The 21,300-nt window shown below is 32.5% G+C and overlaps 1 protein-coding gene and 1 long non-coding RNA gene across 5 annotated transcripts in view; both read left to right on the top strand.

Moving 5' to 3' along the window:
• Positions 1 to 21,300, top strand: part of LOC127727916 (protein TANC2-like) — a 57,679-nt gene that overhangs the window by 8,916 nt on the left and 27,463 nt on the right. For all 4 annotated transcript variants that reach the window (XM_052235065.1, XM_052235062.1, XM_052235063.1 and 1 more), the window contains exons 3-5: positions 2,829 to 3,020; positions 18,442 to 18,711; positions 20,194 to 20,430. In XM_052235065.1, the coding sequence (XP_052091025.1) occupies positions 2,829 to 3,020; positions 18,442 to 18,711; positions 20,194 to 20,430 (699 nt within the window). The remainder of the gene's footprint in view (positions 1 to 2,828; positions 3,021 to 18,441; positions 18,712 to 20,193; positions 20,431 to 21,300) is intronic.
• On the top strand, positions 8,798 to 12,133 carry LOC127727946 (uncharacterized). The gene is made up of 2 exons (XR_007993927.1): positions 8,798 to 9,901; positions 11,807 to 12,133. It is a non-coding gene; the product is annotated as an uncharacterized LOC127727946 (long non-coding RNA).

Raw genomic sequence — 21,300 nt, 5'->3', positions numbered from 1 at the left:
TCTTGATTGACAACACATTTGTTATGTTGGGAGGAAGTATTTTTCAACAATCAATCAGCATTCTCATTGGAATCAACTGTGCTCCTCTTGTTGCTGACTTGTTGTTTTATTCACATGAGGCAGACCGCATACAGGAGCTTCTTAGAAAGATTAAAAGAAGCTAGCATTATCCTTTAACTTCAGGTTCCGCTATATAGAGTGTCCTCTCACTGAATAATACAAAGTTGGGTGACTGATGAACGCATCTATCCAGATACTGATACAGTCTGCCTCATATCTTCACTTACATCTGGAAATTGACAAAGAGGATTGGTGGAGAACAAAACTTTACAACAAAAGAGATGATTTCAACTTTTCAATTGTAAACTTACCATTTCTATGTAGCAATATTCCAGCAGCGCCTGCATATGGAGTATTTATCTCCCAGTTAATGAGATATTCTGGAGCTGACATTTCCTATCGTGATTCCCTTGATAGAGGGTTGCTAATTACAAGGAAGCTATTAAACCAAGAGTTCCAAGTGTTGAAGTTGAAGTCATCCCTTTGAAAATTTTACAACACCATCACAAGTATGGTTAACTTTTATGGAATATCTTTGTCACAGATGAAGAAGGATATGTTCCAAAAGTTGTAACCACAATCTCTTCTTTTTTTCCTGGAATGTGACATACCAATTTAGAAATACTGGTGTTTGGTCTTACATTAGCAACACTACTGGTGCCACATGTGGAACAGGATCTAGCCTTTTGGATCACCTGAGATCTTCCTTGTTTTTTGGAGGGGTTCGTGTTGCTCAGTCTATAGTTTTCTATGTTGTGTTTTGTATACTGTTGTTTGTCTTTTGGTCATTTTTCGTTTTTTTGCCATGGCATTGTCAGTTTGTTCTTTAATCATGAGTTTGACTATACTATTGGTATCGTCCGTCTCTCTTGTACATGGTGTTATGTTTATCTCCTATATATTCATTAATTTTTCCAGGCTTAAGAATAATCCAATGTATATTCTTTAGCAGATGATAGTAGTGGGTTTAAAAACTGATAAAGCACACAGAAATTAATTAGTATTACAATAAAAATATAGGTACCATTTTGTATTAGATATACATAATGCCATAGCAGTCAAGTTTGCACAAAGTTTCAGGCCAGGGTGTGTTGTAGTACAATTGATGAAGTAAATGTTTTTATTAATGTATACAATTTACTTGCAAATTATTAAAAAAACAGGATTTCAAAATTATTATGTTTATTATGAGTATTACAGTAAATCCAAGCATACATACAGGCAAAAGCTGGCAACAAACTTAGATGTTAAACTGAGTGTTAAAGATGTTGGTTTGGTAGCACTGTACATAGGCCTTTTACAAGAAGCATGTTAAAGTTAAAAGATTTCAAAGTTCAATACCACAAGAAAAACTTTCGTCTTACTTGTAATTCACTAAAGCTTTTTATCTTCAAATTTATGATAAATTTTCAAGTTGTTACTTTTTTTATTAGAACATGAAAGTTAACAGATAAATTTGTCTGTTACTGTAAATTCAGAAATTATTGCGAGGTTTTTATACGACCACAAAAATCGTATATTGCTATCACGTCGTCGTCATCCGAAGACATTTGGTTTCCAGACAATAACTTTAGTTTAAGTGTATGGATCTCTGTGAAATTTAACCAAAAGGCAGGTTGGGAATGTTTATGGGGTGATGATCCCAACCGTTTAGGAATTAGGGACCAAAAAGGGGCCCAAAACAAGCATTTTTCTAGTTTCAGGACAATAACTTGTGTATAAGTATTTTGATTGCTCTGAAATTGTACCACAAGGTTCAATACCACAAGTAGAAGGTTGGGATTCATTTTGAGGGTAATTGTCTAAACCGTTCAGGAATTAGGGACCATAAATGGTATAAAACAAGCATTTTTCTAGTTTTCAGACAATAACTTGTTTTAAGGTGTATGGATGTCTCTTAAATTGTACCACATTTTACAAAAAGAAAATTTCTTCAAATATTATTTTTTTGGAAGAGGGGTTTCGGGGGGGGGGGGGGTAAAAAAACCTTTTTTTTTGGGGGGGGGGTCAATTTTTTTCCTCAAGATTTTAGAAATTTAGAAATTGTCAATTTTCCAAAGAAAAATTGGGGGTCACAATTTATTTTGCTAATTCTTTGTATATAGTCTGAAAACAGATTGACTAAGTATTGTGCAACAGCACAGTGTATTGCACAACATTAAGAAATCTTCAATTGAATATAAATTCAAATCATATAACCAATTTCAAGTTCTTTGACTACATTTATTCTGTGTCAGAAACCTATAATGTGTCAAATATTTAATTACAATCCAAATTCAGACCTGTATCAAGCTTGAATATTGTGTCCATTTTTGCCCCAATTGTTCAGGGTTGGATCTCTGCAGTCGTATCCAGCTGCGCTCGGCGAAGCAGTTTATTATTAAAGCGAATAATGCGACTGAATGAGTATCGCAATAATAAAAACTCGCATTCTGATATCTGATACATATAACTGTATGCAGATTTTCCTGAAATCGCATTTTAGTCCATTCTTCAAAATTCGCAATAATAAAAGCACGCAATAATTTCTGCATTTACAGTATATAGAATTGAATTACACTGCACAAACATAATTCTCCTAAATGTGTTTGAAGATAGAATTTATATTTTTATTGAATATTTGTATGCAGGCTTACACTATACGAGAATTCAAAGTCTAAATTCATTCTTTGTATTTAATCTGTTAAACCACACAATGCTTTAATATTCCAATTGTCCAAGGTGAAAGTATGCATGTAACATTAAATAATCCTTTTCATATTTCACAGATAATGTTAATAGAACTCAAGCAAATAATTTACTTCAAAGCAGTGATTCCTTGTCACAGCGACCTAAATTGAAAACCAATGGCCATTTTACACCTAAGATGCAGACTTCACAACCATACAGATACAGCAGCCATCAGGGACCAGTAGATTCAATGACCCAGACAACACCCAAACTACATGTATGCCAGACAAGTATGTATCTTATTTGGGTTACATTTCGTCTTGTGAATTTTGTAGTGTTATATGTTTACTTTTGATAAAAATGGACATAACTATACATATGATATAAAAGTGTAATGGTCTATCTCCCTATACAACTATAATACAAGATTTCTACTCTCTACAAGTTTTTATCAGAACGACACTGTTCTATCTCCACACTCCAATTGGATCATACTAGCTTATATATAATTATATTTCATCTGGTTAGTTCAGAGAAAAATATTTTGATAGTGCTGTATCTCCACTTTTTTTTAGATATTTTTCCTGTAAAATAATTGTTATCTAAATCCTCTTAGTAGTACTATGTGTGAATTGTTTGCATGGTTTGAACTCCATTTATGATCAATTCTTAGCAAATCCAGCAGTCCAGAATTGGGGATATTACAGAAACAAAAAATCCATGGTCTATCTCCAATAGAAATATAGGGATAAATTTCTAAAACAACATTGTTTGTAGTGGAGTGTTTTATCTCCAGAAAAGGGGATGCCTTATTTATCTAAGTTGCTTGTTTATAAAAAAAAAATTGAACAAAGAGTTTCTCTTCATGTACATAAATTTGATTTGTAACTTCGTTACTGGTAACTTTTTATGTCAAATATTTATGATATTCCTCTTTTAAACTTCATATTCAATTTCCAAACCATTAGAAAAATGGGAAGTACACCATTATAAGATTCTCACAAGGATTTGTTGTGCTGCTATTATTATTCTTTTAAAAAACATTACCGTATTCAATTGGTACAATGCTGATTAATTAATGAATGTATGGCAGCTGGCTAGTGAGGACTCATTACCCTTTGGCCTCTAGTCTCTTGACCAAGTTCAAGCAACTGGTGTTTTTTAGGACATGTTGGTGTATGGTTCTTAAGTTTTTTTTTGTTTTCTATAAAAAGATTTTCCATTAACAAAATGTCTTTTCAACATAACCAATAAAATCATAACCCTTTGGCCTCTAGTCTCTTGACCAAGTTGCATAGGCTTCAGATATTTGAATTAGGGATGCATGTTCTCAAGAAAATCTGTCACATGCAATTTAACTTGACCTTTGACCTAAAGTCAGATATCTTGTTTTGTCCTTAGACATAGGCTTTAGATATTTGTAATAAATGTTTAGACTGACCTTGACCATGACAAAGTTAAAATAATTGTTTTTTGGGAAATTTTCCACTAAAACAATGAACTACATAATATAGTGAATGTACTGCAATTCAGGAATTTTTGCATGATTTATTATTGTGATGGTATAACAATGTACAAAAATGTTGCATACAAATTATGCTATAAAACCTATCCAATTGCATCACAAAAATTTAAGAATTTACACCCAATTTTAAGAAATTATACTACTTCAAAGTAGAAAACACAGCAACAGTCCTACTACACAAACCAACGCAAATGTAGAATAAGAATGTCTTTGTTGTGCCTTTCCTTTACTGGAGTGACTTGTATAGGTTGATAATGTTTTTCTAGGAGTTCCAATTGGGTTCATCCGTAATAGTTTTTGTAAGCAAAAAATATGGAAAAAAAAAATAATAAGAGTTCATTAATGTATCATGAAGTAATAAAAAATATAACAGATTAAATAGGTTTTGTAAATCTTTGAAATATAATGTTTACAGAAAATAAATTGTTTTACGAAATTTTACAGAAAATCTATTTATTATATAATAAAAAGACTGATTTTATTGGTTATGTTGAAAAGACATTTTGTTAATGGAAAATCTTTTTATAGAAAACAATAATATCCTTTTCCATATTACATTTATTATAAATAAAGTTACATTGCATATTCATCGTGTTCATATAAAACTTTGGACTTGAATATAGAGAAATCCTGTTTTTGAAGTAAAATCTATAGTGTTTTGATTAGGACAGTACCAAACCAGCTTAATTTGTTTGACACACGACTTGACAAGAGTTGTTCCTCTGTATTTTGTTATACCGTTAAATATTCAATTGAATATCATCATGGACTGGAATTTGCTATGCTGATATTAATTACAGGCAATCTAGTTGTCTAAAACATTTACTGCTTCATCATGGTCTATAGGAGCTAGTACTGAATCGATTTGGATATATATCGACCAAAGAATTATGTCATTTCTGTGGAATTTTTCACGTTTTAAGCATAATCTTTTTTAGCATTTGACAATTAGTCAGTCTAAAATACTGGGACAATGCATATGTAGATATAAGAAGATGTGGTATGAGTGCCAATGAGACAACTCTCCATCCAAGTCAAAATTTATAAAAGTAAACCATTATAGGTCACAGTACGGTCTTCAACACGGAGCCTTGGCTCACACCGAACAGTAAGCTATAAAGGGCCCCAAAAAATTACTAGTATAAAACCATTCAAACGGGAATATAATTACATGTTATGGAAAAGGATCACTGTTGGCAAAATATGGCCTTGTTTTCAACTTTATCATAAAATATCGAAAAGGCTACAATCTGGTCCTTAAATTTATCCATTTCAAGAGCCTTTAATAATTGCTAAGTAAACCAAATCTCTTCTTTATAGTACATTGTAGACTCCAAAGTCAGCTCATTATAGAGTTATTATTAAAATACATGATTTTGTGCATTTTTTCGGACCTACAAGCTTTAGGAATATGTTCTGCAACCAAACAGTGCCAAGGTTAATATTGAATAGCAAGAAACAAACATTTTTGTCTCGCCTTGACAGAGTCAAAAAGAGAGACATAGGTATGCTGTTTCCGGCATATCTCATTTCCATGGAGATTATTTGGCTCTGCCCCCTTAGTCATGGTCTATAGACTATGAAAATTTTGCTAAGTTAACATGTATTAGTTTGTGATTAGGTCAGTTCAAGGGGAACCATTAGTGGTAGGCCAATGTTAATTGGTGTTCAGTTGTTTAAGCATTAGCACATCTCATTTCCATGGAGAATATTTGGCCCGCCCCCTCAGTCATGGTCTATTTACTTTGAAACTTTTGTTTACTTTACATGTATTAGTTTGTTATTAGATCATTTTAAGATGAATGCTAATGTTAAGTCAATGATATTTGGTATGCAAATTTATTGGCATTTGCAAGTATCATTTCCATGGAGATTATATAGCCCCACCCCTGATCATGGTTCATTGACTTTGAAACTTTTACATAGTTTACAAGTTAATGTTTGTGTTTAGATTTGTTTAAAGGGAACGACTTATAATAAGTCAATGGTATTTGGTATGCAGTTGTATTAGCATTGGCACATCTCATTCCATGGAGATTGTTTAGCCATGTACCTTCAGTCATGGTTCATCGACTTTGAATATTTGCATAACTTACATGTTAAATTATTGCTATTTTAATTTCAACATTTATCAAAATTACAAAAAGGCGAGACATATCTCTGTGATAACAGTTTATTTAGATCAGGGATGGTGGCCTCAGTAAATTATGATAAAAACTGCTATAAATTTTGGAAAATTAGACCGAAACTAATATTGCAACACAAATAATGCATAATTTAGGGGTCATAGCTTCGTAATTTATATTGTGAGGTGCCAAAAAGAAGTTCATTTGTATTTATAATAAAATCACAACTATTTCTCTGTTTAATTTATAGTATTTGTATTGCCTGATTTAGAAAAAAAAATAAGATCTTTAAGTGTCAATTTTAGCCCTTTTTGAACCTACCCCTTAAACAACTTGCAACATAGGTTTGATACTTTTAACTTAGCTCACCTAGCCCTAAGAACCAGTGTAAGCTATCATGCCATCACTTGGTGTTTGTCGTCTATTGTCATTTGTCATGTACATGCATATGTTAAATTTGTTTAAATCTTGTCCTGTAACACCATCAGGCTCATCATAGTATTCTAAAAGGGTCTAATTTTAGATTTGTTCCTGGTTTTCCAGTTGACCAATCACCATGGCTACTGTTACTAAAAATAGATCATTAGGGTAAAATGCAAGTAATTGTCTTATATCTTGAAAACCATAATAGATGATAAAATCTGACAGATAAAAACACTGATAATGTCAAGATCTCCCCTAGTTTTTATTTAAACCAAATTTATCAGATGACTATATATATAGCTACTTGGGCTCATGAAATTTGTCAGCATTTGGAAATAATTAAATCTTTTAAATATTTTGTGCAAGATTTTATTACTTTTGCCAGAATCATTTTACAGGTAACACAGGTAAAATATAAAGATAAGTTTTAAAAAATATGTAGCTGCAGAAAACTTTTTTAACAAGTTAAATTGAATGCAAGTTTAATGAAATGAATAAAGATTAAACAGAATTCTAGTTCCTAAGAATATAAGATAGCAATTGCTTTAATATTCAGTCAGTATGGGGGTCTTTCATCTTCTTGGGTTGCAAATAATAGCAAATGATCAATCCATATGAAATAAGCAAATTTTGATGCAGGTGTGCAATACATTTTAGAAACTGAATTCATATAAATGAAGAAAATAATGTGATTTTTATACGACCACAAAAAAATTTTGTGGTTGTATATTGGTATGACATTGGCGTCGTCTTCGTCCGAAGACACATTGGTTTTCCCACTCTAACTTTAGTTTAAGTGATGAATTTTACCATAAGGTTCAATACCACAAAAGGAAGGTGTGGATTGATTTTGGGGGTTATGGTTCCAACATTTAAGGAATTAGGGGCCAAAAAGGGACCAAAAATAAGCATTTTTGTAACTTCCAGACATAACTTGTGTGTTAGTGTATGGATCTCTCTGACATTGTACCACAAGGTTCCATATCACACAGGGAATGCTGGGATTGATTTTGGGGGTAATTGCCTCCAAATTTTACGAATTAGGGGCCAAAAAGGGGCAAAAAACAAGCATTTTTCTAGTTTCATGCCAATAACTTGTGTGTTAGTGTATGGATCTCTCTGACATTGTACCACAAGGTTCCATATCACAAAGGGAATGCTGGGATTGATGTTGGGGTAATTGCCTCCAAATTTTACGAATTAGGGGCATAAAAGGGGCAAAAAACAAGCATTTTTCTAGTTTCCTGACAAAAACTTGTGTGTAAGTGTATGGATCTTTATGAAATTGTACTACAAGGTTCCATATCACAAAGGGAAAGCTGGAATTGAGTTTAGGGGTAATTGCCCAAAACGTTTAGGAATAAGGGGCCAAAAATAAGCATTTTTCTAGTTTCCAGACAATAACTTGTGTTCAAGTGTATGGATCTCTCTGAAATTGTACTGCAAGGTACCATAGCACAAAGGGAAGGCTTGGATTGATTTTGGGGGTAATTCCCTCAAAATTTTTGGAATTAGGGGCCATAAAGGGGCAAAAAAACAAGCATTTTTCTAGTTTCAGGACAATAACTTGTGTGTAAGTGTATGGATCTTTATGAAATTGTACTGCTAGGTTCCATATCACAAAGGGAAAGCTGGGTTTGAGTTTGGGGGTAATTGCCCTAAACGTTTAGGAATTTGGGGCCTAAAAGGGGCCAAAAAACAAGCATTTTTCTAGTTTCCAGACAATAACTTGTGTTCAAGTGTATGGATCTCTCTGAAATTGTACTGCAAGGTACCATACCACAAAGGGAAGGCTGGGATTGAGTTTGGGGATGATGAATCATAAGGGGGTTCAGAAAATTTGGGGGGGGGGGGGGGGGTTGTTTTCCTTTTTTTTCTTTTCCATTTTGAATTGGTTATTTCTGATTTATATATAAAAGCAAATAATAATGATATGGTTTGAATAGGTAAATTAAAATTTTTTAAGTTCTTAGACCACATTCATTCTGTGTCAGAAACCTATGCTGGGTCAAATATTTAATTACAATCCAAATTCAGTGCTGTTTCAAGCTTGAATGTTGTGTCCATACTTGCCCCAACTGTTCAGGGTTCGACCTCTGAGGTCATATCAAGCTGCGCCCCAGCGGAGCATTTTATATCTTTTGGTATCAACTTTTTTTACAAATGCATTATATTTTTTATTGATTAAAAGAAGTTACACTTTGCTTGATAAAAGAGGGGATAACTCAGATGATTTAATTTATTAAGGAATGTGCAGTGCTTTTTATACTGGTATGGCGTTGTCGTCGTCTTCCGAAGACACAATGGTTTTCGCACTCTAACTTTAGTTTAAGTTAATGGATCTCTATGAAATTTTACCATAAGGTTCAATACCACAAAAGGAAGGTTGGGATTGATTTTGAGGGTTATGGTACCAACAGTTAAGGAATTAGGGGCCAAAAATAAGCATTTTTGTAACTTCCAGACATAACTTGTGTGTTAGTGTATGGATCTCTCTGACATTGTACCACATGGTTCCATATCACACAGGGAATGTTGGGATTGATTTTGGGGGTAATTGCCTCAAAATATTAGGAATTAGGGGCAAAAATAGGGGCAAAAAACAAGCATTTTTATACAACTGCAAAAAAATTTTGTGGTCGTATATTGGTATCTCGTCCTCGTCCGAAGACGCATTCGTTTTTGCACTCTAACTTTAGTTTAAGTAAATGGATCTCTATGAATTTTACCATAAGGTTTAATACCACAAAAGGAAGGTTGGGATTGATTTTGGGGGTTATGGTACCAACAGTTAAGGAATTAGGGGCCAAAAAGGGGCCAAAAATAAGCATTTTGTAACTTCCAGACATTACTTGTGTGTTAGTGTATGGATCTCTCTGACATTGTACCACAAGGTTCCATATCACAAAAGGGAATGTTGGGATTGATTTTGGGGGTAATTGCCTCAAAATTTTAGGAATTAGGGGCCAAAAAAGGGGCAAAAAACAAGCATTTTTCTAGTTTCATGACAATAACTTGTTTGTAAGTGTATGGATCTTTCTGAAATTGTACTACAAGGTTCCATATCACAAAGGGAAAGCTGGAATTGAGTTTGGGGGTAATTGCCAAAAATGTTTAGGAAAAAGGGGCCTAAAAGGGGAAAAAAATAAGCATTTTTCTAGTTTCCAGACAATAACTTGTGTTCAAGTGTATGGATCTCTCTGAAATTGTACTGCAAGGTACCATACCACTAAAGCAAGGTTGGGATTGATTTTGGGGTAATTGCCTAAAAATTTTAGGAATTAGGGGCCATAAAGGGGCAAAAAACAAGCATTTTTCTAGTTTCAGGACAATAACTTGTGTGTAAGTGTATGGATCTTTATGAAATTGTATTGCAAGGTTCCATATCACAAAGGGAAAGCTGGGTTTGAGTTTGGGGGTAATTGCCCTAAACGTTTAGGAATTTGGGGCCAAAAAGGGGCAAAAAAACAAGCATTTATCTAGTTTCCAGACAATAACTTGTGTTCAAGTGTATGGATCTCTCTGAAATTGTACTGCGGGTACCATACCACAAAGGGAAGGCTGTTATTGAGTTTTGGGGTGATAAATCACAAAGGTGTTAAAAAAATTGGGGGGGGGGGGGGGGATTTTTTTTTCCTTTTTATACGACTGCAAAAATTCAAAATTTTTTGGTCGTATATTGGTATCACGTTGTCGTTGTCGTCGTCAACATAGTCCGAAGACAGATGGTTTCCGGATAATAACTTTAGTATAAGTTAATAGAAATCAATAAAATTTTAACACAAGGTTTATAACCACAAAAGGAAGGTTGGGATTGATTTTGGGGGTTATGGTCCCAAAGGTTTAGGAATTAAGGGCCAAAAAATGGGTCCAACTAAGCATTTTTGCAGTTTCCAGACAATAACTTGTGTTTAAGTGTATGAATCTCTCTGAAATTATACCACAAGTTTCCATACAACAAAGGGATGGTTATGGGGGGTTATGGCTAAAACCTTTTAGTAATTAGGGGCAAAAAAGGGGGAAAAACAAGGGTTTTTATGGTTAAAGGACAATTTAGACAATTTAAAAGCAGTGTAAGGGAGGTAATTCAATCTATTTAAAGAATACTGTTGTATATATGAATTACCTCCCTTACACTGCTTGTAAATTATGTATCAAGAAATGATGATTGTCTTGAGATGATTAGCTGTAAATTTGTTTTTAAAAGTTAATATTAATTAATATTAATTTTAACCATGACTGTATGTCATTTTATATTTTAATATTTTATGATGTATTTAAATGAGTAGTTATGGTTGCAAACTCAATTAGAAATTTAAATTGAGATTAGTTTTGGAATAAGGGAAAGGGGGAGTTGAAAAAAATTTGGGGAGGTGGGGGGGTTACAATTCGCAACAGCATAGTATATGGCACAAAAGAAAAAAATTGAATATAAATTCAAATCATATAACCAATTTTAAGTTCTTTGACTACACTTATACTGTGTCAGAAACCTATTATGTGTCAAATATTTAATTACAATCCAAATTCAGACCTGTATCAAGAGCAAATAGTGTGTCCATTTTAGCCGCAACTTTTCAGGGTTGGACATCTGCGGTCGTATCCAGCTGCGCTCAGCGAAGCAATTTATTTCCTTTTTTTTTCTTTAAAATTACATTTTAAATTGGTTATTTCTGATTTATATATATAAGCAAATAATAATGATATGGTTTGAATAGGTAAATTAAAATTTTCTTAGACCACATTCATTCTGTGTCAGAAACCTATGCTGTGTCAAATATATAATCACAATCCAAATTCAGAGCTGTATCAAGCTTGAATGTTGTGTCCATACTTGCCCAAACTGTTCAGGGTTTGACCTCTGTGGTCGTATCAAGCTGCGCCCCAGCGGAGCATTTTATTCTAGTTTCATGACAATAACTTGTGTGTAAGTGTTTTGATCTTTCTGAAATTGTACTACAAGGTTCCATATCACAAAGGGAAAGCTGGAATTGAGTTGGAGGTAATTGCCCAAAACGTTTAGGAATAAGGGGCCAAAAATAAGCATTTTTCTAGTTTCCAGATCAAGTGTATGGATCTCTCTGATATTGTACTGCAAGGTACCATACCACAAAGGGAAGGCTGGGATTGATTTTGGGGTTAATTGCTTCAAAATTTTAGGAATTAGGGGCCAAAAAAGGAGAAAAAAACAAGCATTTTTCTAGTTTCAGGACAATTACTTGTGTGTAAGTGTAAGTATCTTTATGAAATTGTACTACAAGGTTCCATATCACAAAGGGAAAGCTGGGTTTGAGTTTGGGGGTAATTGCTCAAACGTTTAGGAATTTGGGGCCTAAAAGAGGCCAAAAAACAAGCACTTTTCTAGTTTCCAGACAATAACTTGTGTTCAAGTGTATGGATCTCTCTGAAATTGTACTGCGGGTACCATACCACAAAGGGAAGGCTGGGATTGAGTTTGGGGTGATGAATCATAAGGGGGTTCAAAAAATTTGGGGGGGGATTTTTTTTCTTTAAAATTTTCAATTGGTTATTTCTGATTTATATATAAAAGCAAATAATAATGATATGGTTTGAATAGGTAAATTAAAAAATGTTAAGTCCTTAGACCACATTCATTGTGTGTCAGAAACCTGTGCTGTGTCAAATATTTAATCACAATCCAAATTCAGTGCTGTATCAAGCTTGAATGTTGTGTCCATACTTGCCCCAACTGTTCAGGGTTCGACCTCTGCGGTCGTATCAAGCTGCGCCCAGCGGAGCATTTTATTTCTTACATGATAATGTTTTTGTTGAGCCTTCGACTTTAGTCGAAAAAGCGAGACATAGCGATCCTACATTCCGTCGGCGTCGATGTCGGCGATGGCGGCGTCCACAAATATTCACTCTGTGGTTAAAGTTGTTGAAATTTTAATAACTTTCTTAAACTATCCTGGATTTCTACCAAACTTGGACAGAAGCTTGTTTGTGATCATAAGATAGTATCCAGAAGTAAATTTTGTAAAAATAAAATTCCATTTTTTCCGTATTTTACTTATAAATGGACTTAGTTTTTCTGCCGAGAAATATTACATTCACTCTGTGGTTAAAGTTTTTAAAATTTTAATAACTTTCTTAAACTATCCTGGGTTTGTACCAAACTTGGACATGAGCTTGTTTATGATCATAAGATAGTATCTAGAAGGAAATTTTGTTTTCTTCCAGTTAACATTACATTCAGTCTGCAGTTAAAGTTTTTAAACATTTATTAGATTCATAAACTATCCTGTATTTTTACCAAACTTGGACAGAAGCTTCTTACAATCAAATTACCAAACTTGGACAGAAGCTTCTTACAATCAAAAGATAGTATCAAGAGGAATATCTTTATTGATTTACTTCCTCATTTTTGTTGAGCCTGCGATTAACAGAAAAAGTAGGCGAGACACTGGGTTCCTTACGAATTTTTTTTATATATAATCCTTATAAAATGCAAGGTATTGACAACCTGTGAATTGAAAACATTACCTTGGTGTTTACTTTTTTAAAACAGCACCTTTTAACCTTCATTTTGGTAAAGTATGAAAACATTCTGTAATTATTTTGTTCATACAACCTTAAATATAGTTACTGTGACTTGATAGTAAGTGTTTCTCAAACTTTCTCTCCACCAATTGCTATTCATTAAAAATTCTGACCAAAATTGGATGCAGAGAAATTGTAAATAGCAAAAATGTTCAGCAAAATAAGATCAGCATGACCGAAGTTGTCACTTGACCCCTTAAAGGAGTTAAATGCCAGTTGCCTTTTATCTTGAAAACTAAAATAGATAGTTAGTAACTGTAATCAGCAAAAATAATCAGCAATACAAGATTTTTTTACTTATTTTCAGTTTTTGCCTCTTATTAAGAAAACTAAATTAGATAGATTAAGAAACTGTAAACAATAAAACATCAAAGTTTTGAGAGGTGAGCGAATCAGACTTTTAGGAGCCTCTTATTTACACATAATGCCTCTATATATTAAGCTGATTTTTGTTCCATAAGTTTATAATGGTGCTCCAGATGTCATTTTTTTCACAGAATTAAGGAGTCCTTCCATCATTACACAGGTGGGGGCATTCCTGATTCCAAACATATCATGTGATCAAAAGTTCCATAAAGTCAGAAATGAACTAAATGAAAAAAATGATAAGTGGTTCAGTAAATATCCATTGTTTTGATTTCTGCAAGTTGAGTTTAAATTGTATTTTTTGACAACTTTTTTGGTTAAAAACATGAATGTCAAAAATATGACTAGTTTTTAACCTTAAACATCCTGTAATAAATTTTATAAACCAGTTGTGGATATCCCATTCATGTTTTTCCAATTGACATTAGATTTTTTATAACATTGGAATTCAACCTTGTAAAGGAAAACATGAAGTTTACAAATAACTGATGATAAATCACATCATTCCTTTGTATATTCATGTTTAATTTGGTACATATATATATTTGAATCAGAAATGGCTTTGAAGTGAAATCTATCTAAGAGATTTGATATGCCTTATTGTCTCAGAATAAACCTGGAACTCTACAGCTTAAAGTATATTGGTGGATGGGGGTAGTGAGGATATCAAATGGATCAATTGACTATGCAAGTATAGTCATTATCTACAGGGGATGTGTAAAAAATGATACAATGGATTGAAAGTTGAAATTATATATAACACCATTTGATATTAAAGGATTAAACAGAATTGGCTTTTTATTAAAGAAAATATTGATTTATTAAAAAATTATTAGAACTTATATATATGTTAGTCTCAGATTGATATCATTTCCTCAAATCAAAATTCCATCTGACATAACCGTCCTTAATTTCTATCCTCCAAATTTAATGTCATGTTTTACCAGAATGAACTCTTGATCTTATAGACCCTCAATATGAATTATATATGAAGTGGTCTTAGTTTGATTCTGCCTGAATAGGCAACATCACAGATCATAATCATGATAATATTGTCACCGAGTTGACTTAATTATGCAATAGAAAGCGAAAAGAGACAACATCCCATCCCCAAAGGAGCAACTTTAACAAAGTAAAACGACAGATACGGTATTGACAAGAAGATAATAAATTATGTGGATGTTATTTTTTCCCCAGATGTTTTCATATCCCCCCTTTTTTCTGCCAATATTTCATTTTAAGATTCTGTCAATTATGTTTACATTATACCTATCATTACATAGTCTCTAATGGCAAGTTTTAATCAAAGTACAAGTGTGAATGAGCATTTGCCATCTCTATAGGCATCTGTTGTCTGTCTTCGTCATCTAGAGTCTGTTAAATTTTACAAAAATCTTCTCCTCTGAAACAACTGGGCCAAATTGAATCAAACTTAGCCACAATCATCCTTGGGTTATCCAGTTTAAAAGGTGGGTCTTATGATCCTGCCAGCCAGTCAAAATATCAGCGTGTGCAATCTGTTTGTGTTGCTTTGTTGTTGTCATCTAGTTACATACCCCACCTCTCCTTTGTTCATAGATATTGTAAAATATTAGTGGTTAGACACACACATTACATGCTATTTCCTGTTTAGCTCATCAGATGCTCTTGATCACACAAAAAGCTTCATATTGTGGCTAATGTCTTATGTAGAAAACTTGAACAATTGTCCTGATTGCGTGTGCTTAAAATATTTTGATTCTGTGTGTAAATTTCCTTAAAATGTTCTATTGACATGTGATCGTAAATAGGAGAATAGTAAGAAGAATTCTGGACATTTATGTGGAAAAAATACTAATCACCTGTGTAAACAGTTTTACATGTTTAGGAATTAAGTAAGTGGGGGTAAATCCCAATAAGACAGCAACAAAATATCACAAGTTCACTTAACATAAATGTTACAATTTGTTATTAAGGAAGCAATAAAACATGTAGGTGGAAACTTGAGCTTTACTGCAGTGACAGTCAAAAGAGATTAAAGTGAATCATTTTTAAGGCATTTCAAAATTCATTAAAATTCTGCACTTTGTAGGTGTTTACAATAAAATCTGCTTTAATTTTTACTCCTTATAAAAACTTTTCATATGCCTAAATCCATTTATAGTTGCATAGAAGATGTTATGTGTTTAAAAATTGCCATTTCGATAGTTAAAAATTTGACATTTGGATAAGCAAAAATAAACTTTTTAATTTTCAAGATACGTTAAATCTACCGAATTGAATGCAATTTAGCCCTTCTTGAAAATGAATCACTATATTTACTTAATCATGGATTCGTGTATTTTCTTGTTGACAACAAAAACTATTTTTCTATTGTAGATTAAAATTTAGTGTTTAAATTGTGAGGTATTAAAAGCTTAAATGCTTTAAGTTTACTATTTGTTGTTGATCAGTGATAAAATTAGAGATTGTCAAAAGCATGAATGAAAATTAGATATTGAAAAAAAAAAATTTATTACAAAAAAGAATGAGTCATCAGCCATTGAGCAAAAAATAAATGTATTCAGATTGTGTCACTTCATGTAATGGTTGGTAGGCTAAATGTTGAATCAAGCTAGGCCAAACCAAATATTGTATTTTTAATGTTTAAACACTAGTATTTATTTATTTATTTGTAGTACTGACATTTCAAAAGTAAATCTGTTTATGATTTTATATGTGTAAATTAAGGATTTATACATTCCATGTAAAATATATATGTTCTTGACAAATGGAATTTTGTTCCTTTGTAAAGATCAAAAGGATTTTTCAACAATGAAAGTTATATTTGTGATTTTCACTTTGTTAACCAGCACATCATTTGATTTTTTTAAATATTCATTAATATTTTCACTTATCAAAAAAAGACATTACGATTTTCACAATAACAGTAATGTGTTTCATGATGCTCAAGAATAGAGGGTCATCATATAAAAACTACTGTTATTGAGCAGGTACACATTAAATAAGTTAAAATATTAAGAAATATTTACTAAAACAAAAAAATGATATATAGAAAAAAAGGGGGGAGGTCCAGTCCCAAAGCACCTGTAATTTCTGGATAAGAGAAAAAAAAACCAATCGTACGGTCATTCTAAGATTTTTAAAATCCAGCAAGATTTATCAGTACAAAGTAACAAAAGAGCATGTTTCAGTTTCTAGACAGTTACTACTGCAATTGTGGACATCTTTTTTATAAGGAAGAAATAATTTCCATGCATTTTATTGGACAATTGAAGATAATAAACCAGATATTTTTCTGCTATTTCCTTTTTGAGATCAATAAATTGATAGATTTGCTGGAAGTTTTGATTGCTCCTAAAATGTATTTGTTTACAATTCCTATGTTCTTTTCCTTCTGTGAAAGAAATTTCCTTTAAAATTGAGAACATATCATATTGAAGTAAATCTGCAGTAACTATTGGAAATTGTGTAATTTGTATGGAGTTTGATTGACACACTTTGCAAATGGATTAGACAGAAGAGAATTTTATGCATGTAATAATCAGACAAATAAGTGAATTAATAATGTATATATTTCTTGGGCTTTTTAATAAAATTAGTAGAAAGGAACTTGAATACCTCTCAAATTAGTAAGGTAAGTCTGTAAAAAAATAAGAAATTGAAAGGGTATATTTTCATAACTATTTTATTGGAATTTTAATATGTTTTAATTAAAAGGGATGATTTACATGTGTTGAAAACAAAGACCTTGAAACCTAAAAAAGCATTTGATTTAATGACTCATCAGTTTGCATGGCCTGTGTCATAACAAAAAATTATAAAAATCCAATAAGAAAATTTATTTTCTTTAAGGTTGTATTTAACTTGGCCATATGGTATACAAATTGTTATTTGCAGCAAGGACTTTAATTTATAATATAAATGCTTCAAACTTTAAAATATTTTTTTTTATTTTAATGTATGTACATGAACAAGTTAACCTTTAATAGGTGAAATTATTGGAATGTGAGGTAGTTTAAACCTAAATTTAACTGTTTTTAATGTCAGTATATAAACAGTTCTTTAGGTGATTAATATAGAGTTACCACATTTGTACCAGTGACAGAAATTGGAGTTGGTTATAAAATAATAATAGATAAATGGAAACATAAATGAGCAAAAATAATCAGCAAGATGATCTTCTACAAAGAAGTTGTATGGGTGAAATCATCAGTCGACTGCTTCTTGGAGTTATCACCCTTTAATGACTGCTTCTTGGAGTTATTACCCTTTAATGACAATTTTTACCCATTTTTTTGAGTTTTTACAATCTAAAATAGATAGATAAAAACTTAAATAAGTAAAAATGATCAGCAAAACAAGATCAACAAATAAATTAACATGGCTGACTTTGTCAGTCAAAACCTAATTGGAGTTCTTGCTCCTTAATGACAATTTTTATCAATTTTTTTGTGTTTTTGACCGTTTTCTTGAAAACTTTTAAAGATAGATAGACACTTTAAACCATCTTACTATCAAAATTACAAGGAGGAGTCAGGACATATCACTGTGTCAACATGTTAATTTGAGTAAATAATTGGGATGTTATGTTGTGCAATGTGGAAAAAACAATTTCCAGAGTGTTTTGAGTCGAATGTTAATAGTGAATATTAGTAATGAAACTGTTGATCGATGGTAGTATAAATAAATGTAAGGAAAAAGTAATTCCCCATGACTTTTATTTTGCAGGCAATAAACAACAGCAGCAAACAACTAATCTTCCAGCCACACCAACTAAACCAAGATTTTTTCAGCCAATATGTCCAAGTCCAACACCACCAATTCCACCACCTCCAAAAAATTACACAGCAGATTATAATCATGCCAAATATTACAGTAGTGACTCTGCAATTGGCTCTCCTGACCTCAGTGGCAATAGCATCACCATGACAACGAATGATGACCTTGATGAACTTTCCAAGTTAGATCACTTGGGACTTAACTTGCATGCACCCCATGGTAAGTATTACAAAAAAAGGTAGACAACTTGCTGTTTTAAATTGATAAAGTTCATTTAAGATAAATATTGTTCACATTAAATTTTGTCTCAGAAAAATTCTGTTTTTAGATACTGCAGACTCTTATTTTGTTCAACATTTTGATTATCACAGAGATTTTGCATTGTGATTTAAAACAGAAGCTTATTTGGTTAGTTGCAAGAAAGAAAAAGGACATGACTATTTGGGAAAAGATGGCATCAATGACCTTAAACCTTTGGTCAAAGTTTCTGTGTTCGGTATTATTAAGCTCAAAAGGGAACAAATTTGTGCTTGATATCTACAATCTTCTATAAATATCATCTTGATACTGATCTTCATATATAAACAAATGTGCATTATACAAAGAAACAACAGAGATTCAGCAGATTAATGTAAAAAGAAAAAAAACAAATATACTGATTGTCTTTAAATAAACCTTTTTCCAAATCCTCATGTTTTATTGTCTCCCTTTTTAGCTCATTGTAAAAGAACGTGAGCTTGAGCTCCTTCATTTGCTGAGCTGTGGTTTCTTTGATTTTGTCAGAGATATAGATCATGATCTACTTTTACTAGTCATGTTTTCAATGGTTGATTTTGTTTTGGTGTTAATGAACAAAATGATTTATCAATTATTATCGTAAAATTTCTTAGGATAGTGGTAAGTTTCTAGTCAATTGAAATATCTTTGACATTGAAACTAAGTATGAATCTAATCATTGAAAAACCTCAAAAACATAGAAGTGAATTATAACAACACCTTGGATAGAGTACTAGCGAAAAAGTTGTGTCAAAGATACAAAAAAATTTATACAATGCTGGCCTGTAATTTCATTTTTTTTTGTAAATTTGTTCTTGTAGTGTTATGCAAACAAAATATGGACTAATCTTGTAAATGGAGAAATGAAATTACCAGACTTGAAGGTAAAGAAACATGGAGTTATTTATGATGGAGGTTGTTAGGAAAAACATTTGTGAAATACAATATGGCTGTTTTTGTCTCGCCTGCATTGAAAGTCGCAGAATGCAAGACATAGGGGTTACAATCGGGCGGCAGCAGTGTAAAATATTTGTAATAAGCTTTATTTTACAGAAGCTAGTTGACCTGGAGTCTTCATATATTGTATGCAGATGCCGTATGTTACCAAGTTTTCATTTGTCATTAGTCTGTTGCCTTTGACCTCATTTGCATGGTTCAGTGACCGCTTGAAAAAAAAGGTTTTTTTTTGTATGTGCATTCATCACTTATTATGAGTAATAGGATAACTATTTGGTATATGTGTTCCTTGTAAGGTTTTCATGTTGGTCAGACAGGGTTCATCTGACCTAGACCTCATTTCATGTATCAGTGATCATGAAAGATGCAAATTTCAAACTGAAATATCTCAAAAAGTAAGTCATGATGGTATGTTTTTCTTTGCATATTTTGATAGTACATTTACTTTGTGCCAAATTTTATTTGCAGCTGGGAAATACAGTCCTCCTCCTCCACCACCAGATGTTGCTCAAAATGATCTGATGATGAGACTAGGGTTGTTGCTAGGAGAAAGAGTACCTATTAGTGAACAGGACCAGTTGACACCAATCTGTCAATCAGGGAATCAGACTGAGGAGACATTTACCAGTGTGTCTTCATTAGGCAGTATTGATGCTACACCAGATAGGGGGATTTCAGATACAAGTCCATTATCTACATTGACAGGTACATTATCGTCCTTACCTTCACCTATATCACCCTGCTCAGTCACTCGGTAATTCTCGTATCACGGCTATGAGACGTGAGGAGGCATTATCAGCGACTTCACAATGTTGAGGAGAGTTAATCAGCGACGTCACAATATGTGAGGAGACGTTATCAAGCTTGCTTTCGTCGTAAAACTGCCTAAGGGAGATGGAAAAGAACAGTAATACAACGATAAACAGATTATCAGGTTTTCTAAGTATTGATATTGTAAAATATCAGCAGCTCGACACAATGTAAACCTTTTTACCTCGTTTCCTGTGCTCACTCGCCAAAAAGGTTCAAATTGTTGCTCACAGCTGATATTTTATGATATCAATGTGTAGAAAATCTGAAGATCTATTTAAAGCAGGCAGAATTTTTGTCATGTTTAGCACCTTTTGATATGATTTTGCAGACTAATTATCCTCCCCAGATATAATATGTCTAAGCTTTTATTTTGTCTTGGTTTTGTAACCAATTCTTGAACAAATTTACCCTCACAGTTCCACTTGTTTCTGATTTTATTATTTTTCTTCAGTGGCAGTATCCAACCAATAGATTTTCATTTTTTTAACAAAATTTATATTTTCAGATCAATTATCATGATTATAACTCCCTTTAATTTTTGAGGAATATCTGTTATGTTGTTCGGGAGTGATTGCTGTTGAAGCACACAATTTGGCCCCAAAATTTCTATGGTGTATAATAACTCAATTTTTAAAGTTAACATGTATTAGTATGTGATTAGATCAGTTAAAAAGGAACCACTAGTGGTAGATCATTGATATTTGGTATGCAGATGTATTAGCATTGGCACATTTTATTTCCATGAAGATTGACTCTTCCCAC

Source organism: Mytilus californianus, unplaced genomic scaffold (assembly GCF_021869535.1).
Source record: "Mytilus californianus isolate M0D057914Y unplaced genomic scaffold, xbMytCali1.0.p SCAF_2, whole genome shotgun sequence".
Taxonomy (NCBI): Eukaryota; Metazoa; Mollusca; class Bivalvia; order Mytilida; family Mytilidae; genus Mytilus; species Mytilus californianus.
Note: the sequence above shows the minus strand (reverse complement) of the source record. Positions and strands in the feature narration are given on the sequence as shown.